The sequence below is a fragment of the Equus asinus genome, chromosome 16 (assembly GCF_041296235.1).
Source record: "Equus asinus isolate D_3611 breed Donkey chromosome 16, EquAss-T2T_v2, whole genome shotgun sequence".
NCBI lineage: Eukaryota > Metazoa > Chordata > Mammalia > Perissodactyla > Equidae > Equus > Equus asinus.
In genome coordinates, this window is record NC_091805.1 from 1,953,536 (window position 1) to 1,975,219 (window position 21,684).

General features: G+C 37.5%; 2 protein-coding genes across 6 annotated transcripts in view; one reads left to right on the forward strand and one right to left on the reverse strand.

The window, feature by feature from the left end:
- Positions 1-21,684, reverse strand: part of DOCK7 (dedicator of cytokinesis 7) — a 203,869-nt gene that overhangs the window by 1,282 nt on the left and 180,903 nt on the right. For 3 of the 5 annotated variants that reach the window (XM_044749192.2, XM_044749191.2, XM_070486408.1), the window contains 6 exons: positions 16,742-16,867; positions 15,054-15,143; positions 14,698-14,934; positions 14,228-14,371; positions 12,459-12,565; positions 1,782-1,949 (listed from right to left, as the gene is read on the reverse strand). In XM_044749192.2, coding sequence (XP_044605127.1) covers positions 1,782-1,949; positions 12,459-12,565; positions 14,228-14,371; positions 14,698-14,934; positions 15,054-15,143; positions 16,742-16,867 — 872 coding nt within the window. Of the gene's footprint in view, positions 1-1,781; positions 1,950-12,458; positions 12,566-14,227; positions 14,372-14,697; positions 14,935-15,053; positions 15,144-16,741; positions 16,877-21,684 lie in introns of all 5 variants that reach the window. The other 2 variants (XM_044749193.2, XM_070486407.1) reach the window with 1 other exon arrangement.
- Positions 2,533-4,519, forward strand: LOC106839759 (heterogeneous nuclear ribonucleoprotein A1-like). The gene has a single exon (XM_014854700.3). The coding sequence runs from the start codon at positions 3,159-3,161 to the stop codon at positions 4,119-4,121; it is 963 nt and encodes a 320-aa protein (XP_014710186.3). The 5' UTR covers positions 2,533-3,158; the 3' UTR covers positions 4,122-4,519.

The following is a 21,684-nucleotide window of genomic DNA, read 5'->3' on the forward strand; positions in this document are numbered from 1 at the left end:
AGTCTCAAAGCTTGGTTTTTGGTTCCAGGAAAAAGAGCAGTCTTGAAAGCTAGACTGTTCATCAAGAAAAGTTTTCTAAATTCCAAAAAACTGCCTTCAAATACTAAGAACTAAAGCTTGGAGGACTGACCATAATGTAGATAATAGAGAAAGGCAGAACTCAGGATGATGGGTTAAGGGAAAGTTTCCTTCAGATGGGAGACTACAGTCTTTCCACTGGAAGGAGCTGGGAGATAAAGGAAGTGAGAATAGGATTAGGAGACAGTCTTACACCTCAGGGATCCAGCCCCCTCTCCCTGGACCTTTGACCAATAGGTATGACACTGGTGGAGGGGGTTAGAGGCAGCAAGAAGGCAAGCCAAAAGTGGAGGGGGCCAGTGTTGCTTCCCCCTGGGAACTTTAAGAGGAGACCACCTAGGGTGTCTCACATAAATATAGGATGGTGGAAGCAAAACATATTTTGCCAGAGAGAGGATCTAAAAGAGGCCCCCTGGTCTCCCTCAGTTCCTGCAGATGATCTACATGCCCCTGTAGCGGACATGACATACAGCAGGCCCTGAGTAGACACTGAATAAATGTGTGAGTGAGATCTAGAAGTACAAAAGCATTAGGTCATTGAAAACAGGACTCACTTCCAGATGGTCAAATGGCCAGTTTAACTTTCTTTTTTAGTATATTATACCATGCGTCCACCTTCTGTTTTCATAAAAGAAACTTCAAAGGCCTTCCAAATATTAATTCATCAGGTAAGTACAACTTAATAGCTTTACTGTGATCAATTCAAAGCAAAGTGTGGTAAAATATCAGTGCCACAATAATTCAATAGATGTACATATGTTTGCATTTCAAAATGCAAAACAGGCAGCTTACTTTTAGCAGTTATCATGCCCTGTGTCCAGAATTCAGGTGCTAAAAAGTAAAATGTTAAGCACTGTCCTTGGAACTTTATATGTCATTTAATTTTCCACAACAACCTCTTCAGGATAAGTATCATTTAATTTTACAGAGGAGAAATCTAAAAATTAGATTAAATTACCTGCTCAAGTAGAACTAGGATCAGTTGTAGCAAATTCAAAGTTATTTCCATTCTAATTTTGTCACACTTAGAAAGTGGAGAAAAATCCTGAAGGCTTCTTGATACTCAATGGGATTTCCTGTTTTAATACAAATCTAGAAGACCATACTGTACACTGTTTACTGTCAGGGCTGAGGGAAATGAAGACCTAGCTCCTGATACATTTTAGTGAATTCTCCCACAAAAATACCAGAAAGTGTGACAGGCCTTTAAAAGGAGTTTTAGGAGGTCAGACTTATCAGGTGTGGTGTCCTGATGAGTGTGAGTACTTAACACATTTTATTCTAGAATTACAGAAAGAAGTGCCTTTTATCTTGTAGGCTGACTCACGTATTGATGGTGAAAGGCTTACAGTCATGTGCCACATAATGACATTTTGGTCAAGAATGGACCGAATATATGACAGGGGTCCCATAAGATTAGTACCATACAGCCTAGCTGTGTAGTAGGTTATACTATCTGGGTTTGTGTAAGTTCACTCTATGATGTTCGCACAAAAAAGGAAATCGCCTAATGATGCATTTCTCAGAGCCCATTCCTGTCGTTAAGCAACACATGACTGTATACTGCTTGAACTTGCTGGGTTTCAGGAGACACAATATCTGAAACCATGTGATAAAAGTTGTACTAATTCACTATTAAAACAAGTAACTCAAGTAGATTTCATTTTTCTGAAGATATCAAAAATAACAGAAAACAAGCATACCTGTGACAGGTGACAGGTAATACTGCCTTGTATAACTGAGGGATCTTTCTGTTTATCAGAGGCTGCAGGGCCTCTTTAAGGCGATGATAGTTTCTCTCCAGTTCCCTTTGATACTCCTTTTGATCTGGCCCAATTAAGCTCTTATTTTTTCTTAAGGCATCCTCACACCTAGGAAAAACAATGTGTTATCAAAAGATTTCTTCTGGCATAGTGCTATAGAAAAGTCCCCCCTATCTACAGGGGATATGTTCCAAGACCCCCAGTGGATGCCTGAAACCTTGGATAGTGCTGACCCTGCATGTACTGTTTTTTTCCTATACATATATACACATGATAAAGTTAAATTTATAAATGAGGCACAGTAAGAGATTAATAATAATAGAACAATTATAACAATATACTCTATTAAAAGTTATGTGAATGTGGTCTCTTTCAGTCCACATCTATTCCTGAACCTGTGTAACCATCCCTCACTTGCAGTAAATGGCTTGGTGTCGCTCATTTCAGCGGATCCCTTGCTGAGGTCTTCACATAGGCTCTATGCTTTCTGGCACAATATGTTGCCATCAATCAGAACATGTTTTCTGTTCATGTCTTCCACCCACAAATTTAATGCCCTTTCCATCTTAACTAAGCACTTATCCTGCAATGTGGCCATAACTTTTGCAGTCTGAGGTGTGACAGCAAAACTAGCATGAATTTCTTTTTCCTTCTTCACAATTTCACGGGTAGAAGATTCATTCTTATCGGTAGATCTTAGCAACCTCAGCATAGGATTCTTTTTCTTTCCTTATTAAGTTGAGAACTTGCACCTTTTCACTTAAAGGAAGCACTTAATGGCTTCTCTTTGGCATATCCGAATTGCCAGCATCACAACTCTTGTGCTTTGGGGGCATTATTAAGCAAAATAAGGATTCCTTAAACACAAGCACCGTGGTTCTGCAACAGCTGATCTGATGACCTAGACATCTACTAAGTGACTCACAGGGTAGCGTCTATAGCATGGATCTGCTGGACAAAGGGATGATTCACGTCCCGGGTGGGATGGAGTGGACTTCATTGCACTACTCAGAAGGGTGCCCAATCTAAAATCTACAATTTTATGTCTGGAATTTTCCATTTAATATTTTTGGACCACAGGTGACCACGAGTAACTGAAACTGTGGATAACAGGGGACTACTGTATATATATTCACCATGATGAGGACATTCAGTTTTTCAGTTGAATGTTAAATATCCTCTCTTGTAATTACCTTTAAGGCAGAAAACAGATGATCAATTGAGTTCCTTTAAAATCTAACATTCACTTCCAGTTTTCGCTTTCTGCCCGTGGATGCTGCCGAGTAAGCACTGTTAGTTTCCCCTCCCACTGCAGTCATGTCTAAGTCAGAGTCTCCCAAAGAGCCCGAACAGCTGTGGAAGCTCTTCATCAGAGGTTTGAGTTTTGAAACAACTGATGAGAGTCTCAGGAGCCATTTTGAGCAACGGAGAACGCTCACGGACTGTGTGGTAATGAGAGATCCAAACACCAAGTGCTCCAGAGGCTTTGGCTTTGTCACGTACGCCACTGTGGAGGAGGTGGATGCAGCTATGAATGCAAGGCCACACAAGGTGGATGGAAGAGTTGTGGAACCAAAGAGGGCCGTCTTAAGAGAAGATTCTCAAAGACTTGGTGCCCACTTAACTGTGAAAAAGCTTTTTGTTGGTGGCATTAAAGAAGACACTGAAGAACATCACCTAAGAGATTATTTTGAACAGTATGGGAAAATTGAAGTGATTGAAATCATGACTGACAGAGGCAGTGGCAAGAAGAGAGGATTTGCTTTTCTAACTTTTGATGACCATGACTCCGTAGACAAGTCTGTTATTCAGAAATACCATACTGTGAATGGCCACAACTGTGAAGTAAGGAAAGCCCTATCTAAGCAAGAGATGGCTAGTGCTTCATCCAGCCAAAGAGGTCGAAGTGGTTCTGGAAATTTTGGTGGTGGTCGTGGAGGTGGTTTTGGTGGGAATGACAACTTTGGTTGTGGAGGAAACTCAGTGGTTGAGTTAGCTTCGGTGGCAGCCGTGGCAGGTGGTGGATATGGTGGCAGTGGGGATGGCTATAATGGATTTGGTAATGATGGAAGCAATTTTGGAGGTGGAGGAAACTATAATGATTTTGGAAATTACAACAATCAATCTTCAAATTTTGGACCCATGAAAGGAGGAAATTTTGGAGGCAGATGCTCTGGCCCCTATGGTGGTGGAGGCCAATACTTTGCCAGACCACGAAACCAAGGTGGCTATGGCGGTTCCAGCAGCAGCAGTAGCTATGGCAGTGGCAGAAGGTTTTAATTACTGCCAGGAAACAAAGCTTAGCAGGAGAGGAGAGCCAGAGAAGTGAAGGGAAGATACAGGTTACAACAGATTTGTGAACTCAGCCAAGCACAGTGGTGGTAGGGCCTAGCTGCTACAAAGAAGACATGTTTTAGACAATGCTCATGTGTATGGGCAAAAAACTCCAGGACTGTATTTGTGACTAATTGTATAACATGTTATTTTAGTTTCTGTTCTGTGGAAAGTGTGAAGCATTCCAACAAAGGGTTTTAATGTAGATTTTTTTTTTTTGCACCCATGCTGTTGATTGCTAAATGTAATAGTCTGATCACGACGCTCAATAAATGTGTCTTTAAAAAAAAAAAAATCTAACATTCACTTCCAGTTTTCATTTAATTAAAAATTACATCTATTTTAATGTCAAATCTGAAGCCATTTTTTCACATATCACCACTAGACTAAAAAGATCTTTAAGGAATGGAACCATAATCATTTATGTAGCAACAATGGCATCAGGCACAGTAGTTTGTCTGTATTCAAATGAATGTTTCTTAACTGAATAGATGGTAAATATAGATAAATGAAGGATGTTAAAAAAACAATGTATACACATCAATTCTCACGAAATGCAGTTAAAGCGAGGCCCAGAGGAAAATATACAATCTTAAATGCTTATATTAGAAAAGAAGGCTAAAACTGAGAGCAAAGCAACTTAAAAAGACCAGAATAAACTCAAAGTATAAGGCAGAAAAAATTTAAAAGTATGATAGCTCCGTGTCAAAAATGCAGAAGTTGAGGGCCCGCCTGGTAGCAGAGCAGTTAAGTTTGTGTGCTCTGCTTCGGTGGCCCAAAGTTCACTGGTGTGGATCCCAGGTGCAGACCTAGCACCACTTGTCAAGCCATGCTGTGGTGGCATCCCACATAAAAAGCAGAGTAAGAAGGGCACAGATGTTAGTTCAGGGCCAATCTTCCACAGCAAAAAGAGGAGGATTGGCAGCAGATGTTAGCTCATGGCTAATCTTCCTCAAAAACAAACGAACAAAAAAAGCAAAAGTTGGTTCTTTAAGGGGGCCAGCCCAGTGGCATAGTGGTTAAGTTCATGCACTCTGCTTCGGTGGCCTGGGGTTTGCAGGTTCGGATCCCTGGTGCAGACCTACACACTGCTCATCAAGCCATGCTGTAGAGGCATTCTACATACAAAATAGACGAAGATTGACATGGATTTGCGTTCAGGGCCAAATCCTCCTCACCGAAAAAAAAAAAAGAGAGAGAGAGAGAAAAAAGAAAAGAAAAAGTTGGTTCTTTGAAAAAACTAAAAAAATAAACTAGGCTCTGGCAAGATTAAGCGAGAGAAGGCCAAATATTTCCTACTAGAAATTAAAAATGGGACATAAAGTTGAATACAGCAGAAGTTTATAAAGGTACAGAGGATATTATTTATAATTTAATGCAAATAAATCTGAAATTACACTTTTCTGGACTAATATAATTTACTAAAACAAATATGAATAATCCTAAAACCATCAAATCAATCAAATCGAAAATCTATCCACAAAGAAAACAACAACATGAAAATTCTAAACATTCTAAGGACAGATAATCCCAATGTAACATGATTGTTCCAGAGTATATAAAAAATGATTCCAGAGTATAAGGGGAAAAAAAGAACCATTCCTGAGAAGAATTTCCAACTCATTTTCCAAGGCTGGATTACCAAAACCTAATAAAGACTACAAGAAAAAATTATAATTCAATCTCACCCATGAAAACAGCCCCAAAACTGCCAAACAAAGTAAGAGGAAATTGTTCTACCACTATGTTATACACACACACAAAGACACACACATCATTTGAAAAAATTTTTAAATTTGTCATGAAAAAACTCAACACAACTACAAATAGGTGGGGAACCTCTTCAACCCAAAGGATTAAAGACTTGAATGTAAGACGTGAAACCATGAAACTTCTAGAAGAAAACAGAGGCAGTACGCTCTTCGACATTGGTCTTGGCAGCATATTTTCAAGTACCATGTCCGACCAGGCAAACAAGAAAAAATAAACAAATGGGACTACATCAAACTAAGAATCTTATGCACAGCAAAGGAAACCATCAACAAGGCAAAAAGACAACCTAACAATTGGGAGAAGATATTTGGAAACCATATATCTGATAAGGGGTTAATATCCAAAATATACAAAGAACTCATACATCTCAACAACAAAAAAACAACCCAATTAAAAAATGGGCAAATGATCTGAATAGACATTTCTCCAAAGAACATACAAAGATGGCCAACAGGCACATGAAAAGATGTTCCATATCACTAATTATCAGGGAAATGCAAACCAAAACTACAATGAGATATCACCTCACTCCCATCAGAATGGCTATAATTAACAAGACAGGAAACAGTAAGCGTTGGAGAGGATGTGGGGAGAAGGGAACCTTCATACACTGCTGGTGGCAGTGCAAACTGGTGCAGCCACTATGGAAAACAGTATGGAGATTCCTCAAAAAATTAAGAACGGAACTACTATACGATCTAGCTATTCCACTGCTGGGTATTTTTCCAAAGAACATGAAAACACGAATGCATAAAGATACATGCACCCCTATGTTCACTGCAGCATTATTCACAATAGCCAAGACTTGGAAGCAACCTAGGTGCCCATCAAGGGACAAATGAATAAAGAAGATGTGGTATATCTTCAATGGAATACTACTCAGCTATAAGAAATGATGAAACCCGGCCATTTGTGACAACATGGATGGACCTTGAGGGTATTATGCTAAGTGAAATAAGTCAGAGGGAGAAAGTCAAATACCGTATGATCTTACTTATAAGTAGAAGACAAAAACAACGACAAACAAACACACAGAAACAGAGATTGGATTGGTGTTTACCAGAGGGGAAGGTGGGAGGGAGGAGGACAAAAGGGATAATTAGGTTCAGGTGCGTGGTGATGGATTATAATCAGTCTTTGGGTGGCGAACATGACGTAATCTATACAGAAGTCGAAATACAATGATGTACACCTGAAATTTATATATAATGTGATAAACCCATGTTACTGCAATAAAAAAAAATCTTCAAAGAACCCAACGAAAACATTAAACTCAATGGTGAAAATATTTCCTTTTAGATCAGAAACAAGAAAATCATGCCTTCTATCACTATTGCTATTCAACACACTACTAGAGGTAGTACTGTAAGACAAAGATTCTACAGATAAATGATTAGAATTAATAAGTGAGTTTGGCAGTATACTCATGTAAAACACATAAAATTTAACTACATTTCTGTATGCCAGCAAATAGAAAATATAATTTAAAAGATACCACTAATTAAAGCATAGAAGTATTAAATACCGAGGAAAACAAATCAAATGATATATATAGCCTGTATAGAAAATTACAATAATATTAAAGAAAACATTTAAACAATCTAAGTAAATGGAGAAATATATCAAATTCATGAACTGAAAGAGTCAAGTTATAAAGAAGTCGCTTCTCTTCCAACTGATCTATAGATTCAGATTCAGTTATTATTTTGGGGAGTGGCAGTGGAGGGAATGACAGGTTTATTCTAAAATTTAAAATTTAGTCAAAAGGAAAAGGGCCAAAAATAGTCCTTGAATAAGAGGTGAGACGAATTGCTCTATCAGACATCAAGGTTTATTATAAAGCTGCAATAATTAAGACAACATGATATTGGCTCAAGGAGCGAGAAGTAGACCAATGAAAGAAAATAAAGATCCCCCAAACAGATGCACACAAACATGAGCACTTGATTTCTTTTTTTTGAGGAAGATTAGCCCTGAGCTAACATCCATGCCCATCTTCCTCTCCTTTATATGTGGAACGCCCACCACAGCATGGCTTGCCAAGCAGTGCCTTGTCTGCACCCGGGATTCAAACCAGTGAACCCTGGGCCGCCGAAGCGGAGCGTGAGCACTTAACCACTGTGCCACCGGGCCAGACCTAGCACTTGACTTTTTAATAGTGATGACACTGCAAAACAGAGGAGAAAGGACAATCTCTGAAGTAAGTGGTGCTGGGTCAACTGGATATCCAAACGGGAAAAGGGATCTGACCTGTGTCTCACACCATATTCAACAAACAGTACTGCGATAATGACGAATCATCAGTACGAACAAAAAACAAAATGATCCCTAGTTGAACCACACAAAAAAACCAATTGCAAGTGGATTTTTTAAAAAAGTAATACAGCTTTTTTTTGCCTTCCTCCCCTTTGTTTAATCTATATTGAATTTTACAGATATCATTATATTGACTTTCAGTAGTCAATATAGAATACTAGTATGACCTTAGGTAAAAAATTATTTCTTAAACAAGACACAAAAAGCAATAATCATAAAGGAAAATACTGAATCATATAACTACATGAAATTTAAAACTTTTGTTTATTAAAAAAAGTGCTGGGGCTGGTCCCATGGCATAGTGGTTAAGTTCGGCGTGCTCCGTTTCAGCAGCCTCGGTCTGCGGGTTTGGATCCCAGGTGCTGACCTACGCCACCTGTCAGCCATGCTGTGGTGGCAACCTACATACAAAATAGAGGAAGACTGGCACAGATGTTAGCTTGGGGTGAATCTTCCTCAGCAAAAAAAAAAAAAAAGAAGAAGAAAAGAAAAAAGAAAAAGAAAAAAGTGTTAAGCCCAAAATTCAGAGAAGATATCTGTGATACCTACAAATTATAAAGTATCATATATCTAGAATATGTAAATACTCTTAGAAATCAGAAAGAGAGAATCAATAGGAAAATGGCAAATGACTTGAACATGTAACTTTACAAAGAGGAAAGAGAAATGGCTAACAACCACATGACGAGACATTCAACTGCTTTAGTAATTAGGGAAATGCCAATTTAATCCACAATAACGTATCATTTCACACCCACCAGATCGGTAAAAGTCAAACCATTAGACATTATCAAATATTGGTGAAGTTACATAGCAGTAGAAACACTCTCAAACACTACTGGTGAGAATGTAAATTGGCTTACACCCTTTGGAAAAAATGTGGCATTATCTGGTTGAAGTTGAATTGATGAATCAACAAAACTACTCTAAGGTATACAACCCCTAGAAAATCACTTTGACCTCCAGAAATAGGTAGAGGAATATCTGAATACTACTCTTTGTAACTGAAAAAAAAAACCTGGACAAATAACCAAAATATCCATCAACAGAAAAATGAATAAATCATGGTGCATTCATACCATGGAATATACAAAAATAAAGCAACATTATAGATCTATCTCACAAACACTGAAAATAGCAAGCCACAGAAGAACACACACACACACACACACACACAGTCCACTTAAAGTTAAAAAAGAACATGCAAAACTAAATAGTGTATTATTAAGGGATACATTCATATATGATAAAACTACAAAGACAATAAAAGAAATGAGAAATATGAAATTCATGATAGTGGTTACCTCTGAAGGAAAGGAGGGGGAGATGGTATCAGAGAAAGGCATAGGAGGAGGAGAGGATCTCAAAGCAACGACAATGCTCTATTTTTTAAGCTGGGTGGTAGGTACATGACTTTTTTCTCCCTATTCCTTAAGAGCAAATGTTATAAATATTATTTCAAATATAGTCAAGATTTAAGGAAAACAAATTTTAAAAGATAAACCCAAAAATATAAAAAGTAAACACATGGAAAAGTGTTTATTGTTTTTAGGAATAAAAGAATGCAAACTGAAGTACCATTTAAACTGACTAACCAGACACCCTATTAAAATGATATTACTCAAAGCAAGGTGAATAAAGACTAGTACACTTTACATATTAAGAGCCAATAAAAATGCTCATGTACTTTGGCTCAATCATCTTATACTTAAAATTTTAATTCAACAAAAGAAAAAAATCCACTGTGGTTAACTTACACCACACTTAAATTCAAACATCTGATGAAATAATATAACCCTTGGAATAATAGTTTTAACTTTAATAGCAAAATAAGAATTTAAGATTATATGTATATTATAACTGAACTATTATAAAATATATACGCATACTGGCATAAAAAATGAAAGGCAACATAAAAGTAAAAAAGGTAGTATTGGCTATGACTTTCTCTGAAACGTTTATATTATGCAGGTTGTTTTGTTTTATGCCTTTTTGTAATTTAAAAGGAGAAAACCTTCTCTACAGACAGTAACACTTAAGCAGACCTGCAGAGGAATTCATTACCTTACAGTAAATAGCCATAGAGGGGAGACATTTGTTTAGAACTGTAGTCATAGTAAAAATTACAAAACAATAGCAACAAAAGTAGTATATGATGGTCTATTACTAAATGTCTATGATCTAAAGAAATATGTATTGTTCCAAGATTGTCTGCTCACAAAGGTAGCAGGGTTTTTTTGGTTATTATTTGAAACCTCCCAAATAATAAAATTAATGCTAAAAAACAGTCAATTCTACAACTTTAAAGCAAGTTTTTCTCTTTTATTGCCACAGTTCATCTGCTCCATACAGTAGGAGCTATGTTTCCTATTGTTTCTTAAACTAAACCTCTTAGGCTGTCTACCCCAATAATCAGATTATAAAATCTCAGACTTCCAATGAAGATTTTTCAAGTTTTTTTCCTTTAGATATTTACCATGTTCAAGCAGAAGAAACTGATAGCAATTCATGATAGTTCTTGCAACAAGAATAAGGGAAATACCATCTCAAAATACTTGAACAAACTGGCATTCCTCATACTTTTCTGATGACAAAACAGATTTTAAAATTATTTCTACCCCTAGTAAATCCATCCAATGAATGATTTCACATTCATTTTCCTCTACAACAGGGCGTCAAGATTGGGTTCTGACTATGGTTCTGATGCTGCTTTGCTAGGTGACAATCAAGTCATTACTTCCTGGACACAGGCCCTTCAACCTAATCCCAGTCCACTTTCACAGTATTTTCTTTGACCACTTGTCTTCATAGACTCCATGGTTCCAGTTTCACAAAACTATTCATTCACTTTTCTTATGACAGATTCTGAACTTTGCTCATGCTGGGTTTTTTTTTTTCCTATTTAGTATATCCTTTCCCCTCTTTTCTGTCTGAAAAACCAAATTCATCCTTTAAAGTCTATATCAAATGTCAACTCTTGTGTGAAATATTCCCTGACATCACTAAGTAAAACTAATCATTCTCTCTTTTGTGCTCATGGTGTTAGTAAAGCAGGAATTGGTAACACGTTGATAAGTGACTATTTTTCCCTATTGTTTCAAAATTTAATATTTACTGAACACATTTATTTCGTGCCAAGTATTATTTGTGCAGACAAGAGTTAACAGCAGGCCCTAGACTGCTATCCTTAGATGGCCTGCTTGCAAGGTTGGCCCTTGGTTAGTGTCTGGGAATCTGGATTTTGGGAGGATTCCCACCATTACCAGAAGGTAAGAGTGGTTCCCTCTGCCTAAACGACTCATGCAAATATTATGGTTTATCTGAATACCTGCTTTCCTTCTGGGAGTCTGGAATTCCGGTACTGGTCAGGGAGCTGTCTACAGGACTAGCGCCCAGTAAAAATCTTGGCACTCAGTCTCTGTGAGCTCCCTTGAAAGATGACATTTCACAAGTGCTGTCACCACTCCCTGCTGGAGGAATCAGCACCTCCTGGGCGACTCCCTGGGGCGAGGACCCTTTGGCCTACACCTGGTTTCCTCCAGCTCACCCTGCAGCTTCTCCCTCTGCGGATTTCACTTTGCTCTCTCACTGTAATCAGTCCCAGCCATGACTATAACTCTGTGCTCACTCCTGGGCACTCTACCAAATCCTCAAAACTGGGGGTGGTCTTGGGGATTCCTGACACACTCATATATTATTTCACCCGATTTGCACCACCTCCCTGTGAGAGGTAGAGATTATTATCCTTACTTTATAGATTAGAAAACTGAGGCTCACAGAGATTAAGTGACCCAGAAAAGGACACATAACAATAAGGACAAGATTTGAACACAAATTTTTTGCTTCCAAGTTGTTGACTGTATGTTTCCTGAGGGGAGGGAAGCAGAAACTCTCACATAGAGGGTTCACAATAAATAAGAGTGTTCAAGTTAAGTAGTCTAACAATAATTCCAAGTTAAAACAAATTTCTGATTCTTGGCTTTTCAATTTTTAAAATTATAAATATGGCATTATAAAGTATTGGGGGGCATATGTATATTCTATTAAGGAATAACAAGCTATACACAGACTATTTCTTATCCTGGACCACTTTCCTGTATTTTCTCTTTTCAACAGTTGCTTAAGACCCTTATGTCACATTGTGGTACTGGACATCCTCAATCTGGAGATCTTTATGTAGGAAGCCTGGAATACCTTTTAGTAAAATCTTTGAAGCAGAGTCGCAGTTTATTATGATGTCTGAAGAGTTTTGGGTCACTGGGTATTTCAGATAAGAAAACCTGGGCAACTTCCAAAGGCCCCTGTAAAATAAGAAGATCAAACAAGAAGTTTGTTTTCGTCTTCTTTAAAATCATAGAGATAGAATTTCCCCACACGATCGTTCTTAGCATTGAGATGGCTGCATTTAAGTTTCATGCATATATGTCTACATCTACATTAAAGCTCTTCAGAGAGATTCTGGCAATATGCCTTTACTCTTCCCTAATGCCAAATCAATATTCCTGCCTACTGCAATTAACTTCTTTTTGTTTTGTAAAGATTTTATTTTTTTCCTTTTTCTCCCCAAAGCCCCCCAATACATAGTTGTATATTCTTCGTTGTGGGTCCTTCTAGTTGTGGTATGTGGGACGCTGCCTCAGCGTGGTCTGATGAGCAGTGCCATGTCTGCGCTCAGGATTCGAACCAACGAAACACTGGGCCACATGCAGCAGAGGGTGCGAACTTAACCACTCGGCCACGGGGCCAGCCCCTGCAATTAACTTCTTAATTCATTTTTCAAAGAAGAGGAGCAGGAGCTCCAGGACTGACTACTGTATTCATTAATGCATTCTGCCTTGAGTTCTTTAATTTAGCCTGGATGTAAGAGTTGTCAGCTACTGACAATCAACTGTCAATCCACTGATTATTAGACTTATTTCCTAAAACAGCTTCCCTTAGTATTACAAATGTCTTCCTAACACTGTAAGCTAAAGAAGACCTTTTGTAAGTTTTATCACTCAGAGGTAAAACCTCTAAATCATGTATGTTTTCAGTGGGTAAAGGTCTTACAGTGTTTACTTCAGTTTTGATAGGACATTGTTTGGCTTCATTCCTCTAACCTAAAAAATAGGGGCCAGCCCCGTGGCCAAGTGGTTCAGTTCATGTGCTCCACTTCGGCAGCCCGGGGTTTCGCTGGTTCAAATCCTGGGCGCAGACATGGCACTGCTCATCAAGCCATGCTGAGGCAGCATCCCACATGCCACAACTAGAAGGACCCACAACTAAAAATACACAACTATGTACTGGGGGGCTTTGAGGAGGAAAAAAAGGAAAAAAAAAATCTTTAAAAAAAAGAAAAAAAAAATAGATAAGACATATTATATGAAATCTTACTTTGAAGCCTTTCTGGATTTTCCCTTACCTTGGGATATTCTCTAATCATCATCAAGAGAACCTGAATCAATCAACTACAAGAAGGTAATGGGGATGACTTCTAATCTTCATATGACAAAACAACAATAATATCTTGGTACATATTTATTAAAGTTTTGACAGGGATTCCACACTATTTGTTTACTCCTCACAACTTGCTGTGCAGGAGATCTGAGAAGACAACACTGGGGAGTATCTCAAGAGCAGGTGTCCACATGCATGCATGCAGCTCTGGAAATGAGCCCTCGTTTTTAGAGCACATTCTTCCAGTACACGCTTTTAAAGGAAAGGTTATTTTAAGTGAATCAATTCCTTCTTATTAGAACGTTTACGAACAGATAGGCAGAAAATTAACAGAGATTATACTAAAAACGTTTCGGTTTCCAGTTTATCTTCATTTATACTTTCAGTGCTTTTTGCAACCACTTCTAATACCTATCTTTTTCACTTGATTTGGCTCTTGCTTTGTGATCTTTGTAAAATATAATAGTGAAATCATCCCAAATTCCATTTCTAACTTAAAACACAAAGCACTAGCAAAAAGCACTAACCTGATTCACTGTTGTGCCTACAGACCCCTGGAGTACCATTTGAAGCATTTTGGGATCTGCTGGATCCTGATGTGTTGCGAATGCCAACTCCTGTGTCTTTTTCTGCATGTCTTCAATAGCAACTTCAATTGGTGTTAAAATGATCTGGGTGAAATAACATCTATTAAGTCAGTACACACAGAAAACTATTCAATGAGCTTTATATAAATCAATTAAAATAAGAAAAAAAGTGGAGACCAGTTGTAAACTGTTACCTAACAATAAAATTCCAAACTTTGGATGCCTAGATGACAAAATAGAAAATGAGCCTTTAAAAGCATAAGCTAAGAAGCCTGAAGTTAATGACTCAAGATGGGCACAATTCTAGTACGTTACCACGTGAGGGACGGTACGTAACGCCACATCCAAACTTTTCACATGGCTCCAATCTGTTCGTTTCACTAATTCTGCTTCTCCATTTGTGAACTTACCTCCTCTTTGTGAGTGACATTGACCCTTGTTTTAATATAAGGAAAGGCATGAGAAGTAGTCAGAATGGTCTTCCGCTTGAATTGTTCATGAAGTTCCCCATGGGCACGCCCATCTAAAGTGAAGGGGGTACAGTACATAAAACGCCGAAGATTATAATTTTTGTCAAAATATGTGATTCTGTCCTTCATCTCATATGTGTCAAAGTATGGTTCCACGTAGGTGATTTGAATATACGCCTGGGAAAGAGAAAAGTCCTTCATTTTCTCACTGTTACATCATCATTTAGTTTTTCTCCAGCAAGATCACAGAGTGTCAAAGATGTGCCTATACATTGTTACAGTTTAATCAACCATACCTTGTTAGGATCTAATTTACACTTGTCTACAGGATTAGAATCCTTGATTACTTCAACCACATCCTCTCCAAATCTTTCTCCATAAAATCCCTACAATTAAAAACAAAGAAATCTTTTACATAGAGTAACAGTATTACCCAACAACAGAGGAGGCCTCTGAGGGAGACTCCTGAGCAAAATTAGGCCATTTAGTAAGTTCTTGTACAATCGTGTCAATAATTACAAAACAAAATTGTTTAGGTTCACAAAAATTATATTTAGCCTATCAAATTGGTGTGATATCAGTCCATAATTACTTGATATTATTCCCATCTACTTACTTAACACAAAATAGAAGATAACAACTATTTTCTCCAAAAAAACTACAGGATTCCACGAGAGGTCCTCAAGAAAAACAAAAAGGGAACAGAAAGCAGAGACAAAAGAAACTCAGGATCTCTGATGTATAGGATCTTACTTTTATTGAGATTGATGTGGCCTAATTTCTTGCAGACGTGGGTCAGTAAACAAGCATTCATTTTTATGAATGATTTAATATAATGTTCCAGAATTTTCAAATAAAAGCATTGACCTTTTGAAGTTTTATATAGGTTTAGAATTTGAAAAGGCAACCCTGTGTCAAGAATGTAGTGACTTTTCCATATGACACCGAGTAGCAGCACGGTCAATGGATGGAGCTATTCAAAAGAAAAATTAAATTGGAATCTTCAAAGGAGAACTCCCACTCTTCCCTTCAAAGATAATTTTTATGATTAAGTTTGGGAAATACTGTCTCAATTAATATATCCCAAGACTTAACTAGCCTCTTGAAAAACAAAAAGTCACAGTTTAAGCCAATTTATGGAAGTTGAGCCCAGGGAAGTCACCAGTAAGAACATTAACATTCAAGAAATTAACATCAGCTGGGAATAAAAACAAGCCTAGAGCACTGCTTCTCAAACTCTGAATGTGAAGACAATCACCTGGGGATCTTGTTAAAATGCAGATTTTGATTCAGCAGGTCTGGGGTGGGGCCTGAGACTCTGCATTTCAAACAATCTCCCAGGTGATGCCAGTGCTTCTGGTCCATGGACCACACTTTGAGTGACAAGAATAGAGACATGTTAGAAAGAATAATGATAGCAGAAAAGATTGGTTAGCCTCATAAATATGAAAGCTATTCATTTATGGTGAAAATTAAGAAACTATAAAGGATATGAGATTTTAAGAAGTGTTTTTAATTTTTAAGGTGTGATTTCAGGCTTTTAAGTTCTAAAGACATCTGACTGGGAATCAGCTAAGCCAAAGAGATAATGTCCTTTGGTCAGAAACTGCTTGGGGGTTCCAGTTCTAGTTTCATAATTAGTTGCTACTTAATTCCTTATGCCTTTTTCTATAAAATGTGCATAACACTACACATCTCTCCATAAACTACAGTAATTCCAAAGGGTATAGGGGTTTCTAAAATACGTGTAAAAATAGAGCCTCAAAAATATAAAGTTAATAATATTATTTTACCGTTGCCTTTTATAAAAAATTTGAAAGATTCAAAAGAGTATTGTTGCACCTATCAAAAATCCTTATACTCTAAAAGAGGAGTTTATTTGGCAGGATCTGCTTATTAAATGATTAGATCTAGATGTGAAAGTCTACTCATCATAGAGAATACAAATTAAAGAAGATATTTTATGAACCAGCACGGCATTCACCTCCAATCTGTGAGATATCTCTGCAAGTTTGGTTATTGCAGGCTCCTTGTAAACAAATTCCTGTTCATCCAAATCTCCGAACTTGGTTCCATAAAAACCAACACGAAAATAGGTGCCAAACATCCGCTTACCATCCTAGGTTTAGGAAAATGAAGAAACTTTAACACAAAGTCTTTTTGTTTTTCACATTACATTTAGATACATATAGCATAAAATTCCCCACATAACACAAAAAGTTTTAATTAAAAATTACAGTATTTTATTAATTCTTAAATGAAGGTAAAAACAAAGTAAATAATCTGTTTTCATTATTTCTACCATATAACATTATGCAATGAAAGCTTTTACCAAGTGAACAAATCACATATGGTATATGTTTCTCAAGGTTTGTACCAAGTGACTACCTCACATTGATCTCTGTTTTAAGTCCATACAATTGAGATAAATTAACTTATTTTCCTTATTGCAAGAAAAGATGGTTGGTATAACATGAACTGTGCCTTAATTGCTCTGAAATTAGAGCATACTAAATAAAGTTAAATTTAAAAACAATGCTAACATTTTTAGTTAGCATTAGCTTTTATATAACCTTTTTATGTATATTAAATAAAATCATAAAAGTCAGGAGCCAAGTATAGCACCTGGCATAGAGCAATCAGTAAATGTCAAGACCATCCAGAAGCACTAAAGCAAAAAAATTACAATCCATGTCCCTCTGCTGACAAAAATATTTATATGTGGAAGAGTAATTAAAAATGGGATAGAAATGGAAAGAAATTTAAGAATGAAAGATAAAACCAAAATTGAGACGAGTTGGTTATTCTACAGCCCCCAAGCCACCCACTGCATACATTAACCACACATTCATTTCAACTAAAAAGTACAATAAGGTCACCTTAACTCTTACACAGCACATTTAAAACAAATTTCTTCAAAAAAGATAAAATATTTGGAAGCTTTCTACGCAATCCTTACAATTTCGATACAAAGATGTATCAGAAAGATTTTGTGGTGGCTCCTAAATACAAAGCCACACACATAAGTATTTAAGTACCTCTGAATTCTCTTTAAGCCTAGTCTGTCTTAGACTTATGTTCCCTGTACTGACTTCTTAGTAAAAGGCAAAAGACTATGTAAAACAAGCCACAAATGTTACAGATAATTAAGCAAAATGGGAAACTCTGGTCCTTAATTTGCCAGTTTCACAATACAATAAAAAAGAGTACAGTGACTAAAAATATCCCCACATTTTTGTCCAGAAGAAGTAAAGTTTTATAGAAAAATGGCTTTGGAGATAAAGAAGCTTGAGGTATCTAATTTAAATTCTTTTCACAAGTTATTTTGACACTGGCCCTGATATCAGTTCCCAGCACATATGGGGTTAAAACCAAAGCACTCTTTCCCTGCTCCCTCCCTGGCTCACCGGCTCCAGAATCCACCATCCACCAAGGAGACAGACAAGGTCACCCACCTGGATTCCCTATCAGCTCCTCCTCCTCCCTGCACATGCAGCCTCCCAAGGCCAAAAGCAGGCTGGTGGAAAAGCTAGGACCAGCAAGGCCACTGATCCCCCACCCCCATCTACAAGCAGCCACATTCCTCTCAAACCTTTAAAATCCCTTGCCTCCCCTCTTTCAGGGAGACAAGACAGGAAGGGAGACAAATTTGAGGGCTCACTCTCACCTCCTGGCTGATATCACTCAAAATAAAAACCTTTCCTTGCCATAAACCTGGCGTTCAGTTTTTATTTGGCCCCTCTTGTGTGGCAGGTAAGGAACCTATGTTTGTAGGCACTATTTTATTTCAAAATTTAACAGACATAAAAATTAACTGATCTCCATAGCAAAGGAAATCTTTCCAGTTAGATTAAAAGTATTCAACCAAAATTCTGATTAAAACAAGCCAATAGAACAATAATAGCAAATTTTGACAAAATCAAGGAATGAAGGCACCGCATGGAAAATAAGAGAGGCATTTGGGAAAATTAATAATTTGTGATGGTTATTTTTCAAAAATGTCATACACATATATACATATATCTTTTAAAACCACAAATATTAAAATATTGTTATTCTGACTGTACTCCTCTCAGACGTCTCCACTTTGAAACACTATTCCAAATCTTCAATATTGTGGCCTTCTAAATGTTTGAAGACAGCTACTAAGATGTGTTGCCTTTAGCTAAACTTCCCAGTTCTCAATCGTCTTCATATGGCAGTAATTACTATCCCGTTTGCATTTTATCAGATTTCTTCAAGGCCACCTTTTAAAGTACGGTATCCCAGAAATAGACACAGCTCTGCTCACGTGATCTGATCAGTGAAGGAGTCAGTTGGCTCACACGTGATCTGATCAGTGAAGGAGTCAGTGGGCTCACTGCCTCTCTGGATCTGGGCTTGAATTTTATTAATGCAGCTGAAAATTGAACTAGTTACTGAGCAGCCATTTTAAACTCTTTATTTAATTTCTCGTATTAACATTTAGTTCAAGGAAAAAAATTACTGAGTGCTTATAATGTGTTAACCACTGTTCATCCTCAGTAATAGGAAAACAAAACATAAATAAGACAGCTCCTCAAGAGAGTAAAAAATGTATTCCAATAATTACAATACAAAGGGTTATGTGCTATAATCAAAAAACGATACTGAAAAAGATTAATCCTGTTGGAGCAAGGTCACAAGAGGTGACACATGCACAGGGTTCTTCAATTCAAAGAATGGCCAAGTGGAGGTGGAGGGGAGGAAAAGACATTCCAACAAAGAGAGAGAGAAAGAGGAAAACAAAAAAGAAAGGAAGATATGAAGTCATGAAATAGAATGTATGTCAGGGAAACTATTCATTCATCCATTCACATATTTGAGTGCCTACTATGTGTTAGTAAACTCTTCTAGACATTTGTGATAAATCACTGAACAAAAGAGACAGAGTGGTCAGGATAGGTCTCATCAAGAAGGTGACATCTGAGCAAAGATGTGAAGGAGGTGTAAGTTATTCCGGTGCATCTCTGGGGGAAGTGCATTCCAGGAAGCAGAAAGAGCCAGTGCAAAGGTCCTGGGGCAAGAGCCCATCTAGTGAGTTCGTAGAATAGGAAGGTGGTCAGTGTGACTAGAGCAGAGTGTGCAAGAGGGAGAATGGAGGAGATAAGATCAGAGAGGTAACCTGGGAGTTGCTGGAATAGAAAATGAATGTGTGTGTACTAGAGTGGAAGAGGCAGCAGCAGAGGAAGGAAAGTTAAGAGTCTGAGTAAATTTATTTTCAACTTAGAGAGTTCTCTACTGTCAAGCTACTGACTCTACCAGGTCCAGGAAAGCATAATCACATAGCTTCATCTTTAGGAAAAGCATTACTTCATCTTTATTTTTTCTTCAGAGTTTTGGACCACATGATACCTATTTTTCCTTTGAAAAAAAATTTTTAATCCAGTCTCCTATAATCAAGCCTATGTTTTTCTAACATTACCTTCCTTTACTGTTATGAACTCTTTTTGAATTTCCCATCATTCCCACACTTCAACTTCTTCTTTAGCAGTCCTACTTATTGATTCCACAATCTTATGGGTGATGAAACTATGTCTCAGACAAGGAAATCTAACCACGTCTCTAATGGCTGAAATCTCTTATGACAAATATATCTTAAATCTGTTCTAGTTTTGTTATCTTTATTTAGAAAGAGACATTCTGTTGAGCTAGTTGAAAATCTCTACAATGACATCACTTCGATAACTTCCTTTATCCTCATCCAACTGTTCTCCACTATGCTTCCTCTGAGCTAACTGATCTCCATATAGGCACACCACTATTTCACACAGCTGTAATTCCCTTCCCATCTATTATGTCTATTCCTCTTAAAGAACACATGTACTTTTATCAGTTTATGTAGTCATAGATCTCAACTTGGGAACGTAATACCTCTTAGATTTTATTAACAAACTGTATTAAGATTTCAAGTAACAGTAATGATAATAATGATGATAATATAGTAACAACAAAAAGAATAACCTTCAACATTTTTTGAGTACTTACTATGTGCTAGACACTGGCTATCCACTTTACACACATTATGTCAATTCCTATCACATCTATGAGCTAGGTACCTTTATTTTCCCCTTCATTTTAGAGATGAGGAAAAGTAACTTGCCCATGGTCACACTCTATCAACCACTGTGGTGGAGCTGGGAGTTAAATCCCAATATATTTGACACCTGAGTCCAAGTTCTTAATTAAGCTATATATCTCCATACTCTATATACTGGTATACATCACTAGGACATAAGTATGACCCCTGAATCATCTTCCACTTCTCTGATGTTTTCCTTGAGAATTTTTCAGAATTTCCTTGAGTCATTCTCTTGAGAATTACTAGGTTCCTCCTTCCCTATGTTTTGTCTTCCTCTATAATACAACACTGTCCTCTACTATCATTGCTTTTGCAGGCATGCATGCATCTCCTTCCTATATACTTTAGTATTAAAATCAGGTTGTTGGTTTATCTACCAAAGATATTCTTCTAAGATATATCCTACTCCATTCCTTATCAGAAGTTCAGTTTTGACCATTATATGTCCCAGTTCAGAAAAAAGAAATCATGCCTAATATCATCTATGTAGTAAATGTTTGCTGTCCACATCTTTCTTTTTCTCCTCAAAAGCAGCACAAAGGCAGGGGTGGCCCAGTGGCATAGCAGTGAAGTTCATGTGCTCTGCTTTGGTGGCCCAGGGTTCATGGGTTTGGATCCCAGGCACAGACCTATGCACTGCTTATCAAGTCATGCTGTGGCACGGATTCCACACATAAAATAGAGGAAGATGGGCGCAGATGTTAGCTCAGGGCCAGTCTTCCTCAGCAAAAAGAGGAGGATTGATGGCAGATGTTAGCTCAGGGCTTATCTTCCCCCCCCAAAAAAAGTAGCACAAAGGCAGAACAGAGTCAGGGGTATGGCATCAT

Bases quoted from the DNA above. Each gene is read 5' to 3' on its own strand.
- LOC106839759 (XM_014854700.3), top strand. From the start codon at position 3,159: ATGTCTAAGTCAGAGTCTCCCAAAGAGCCCGAACAGCTGTGGAAGCTC.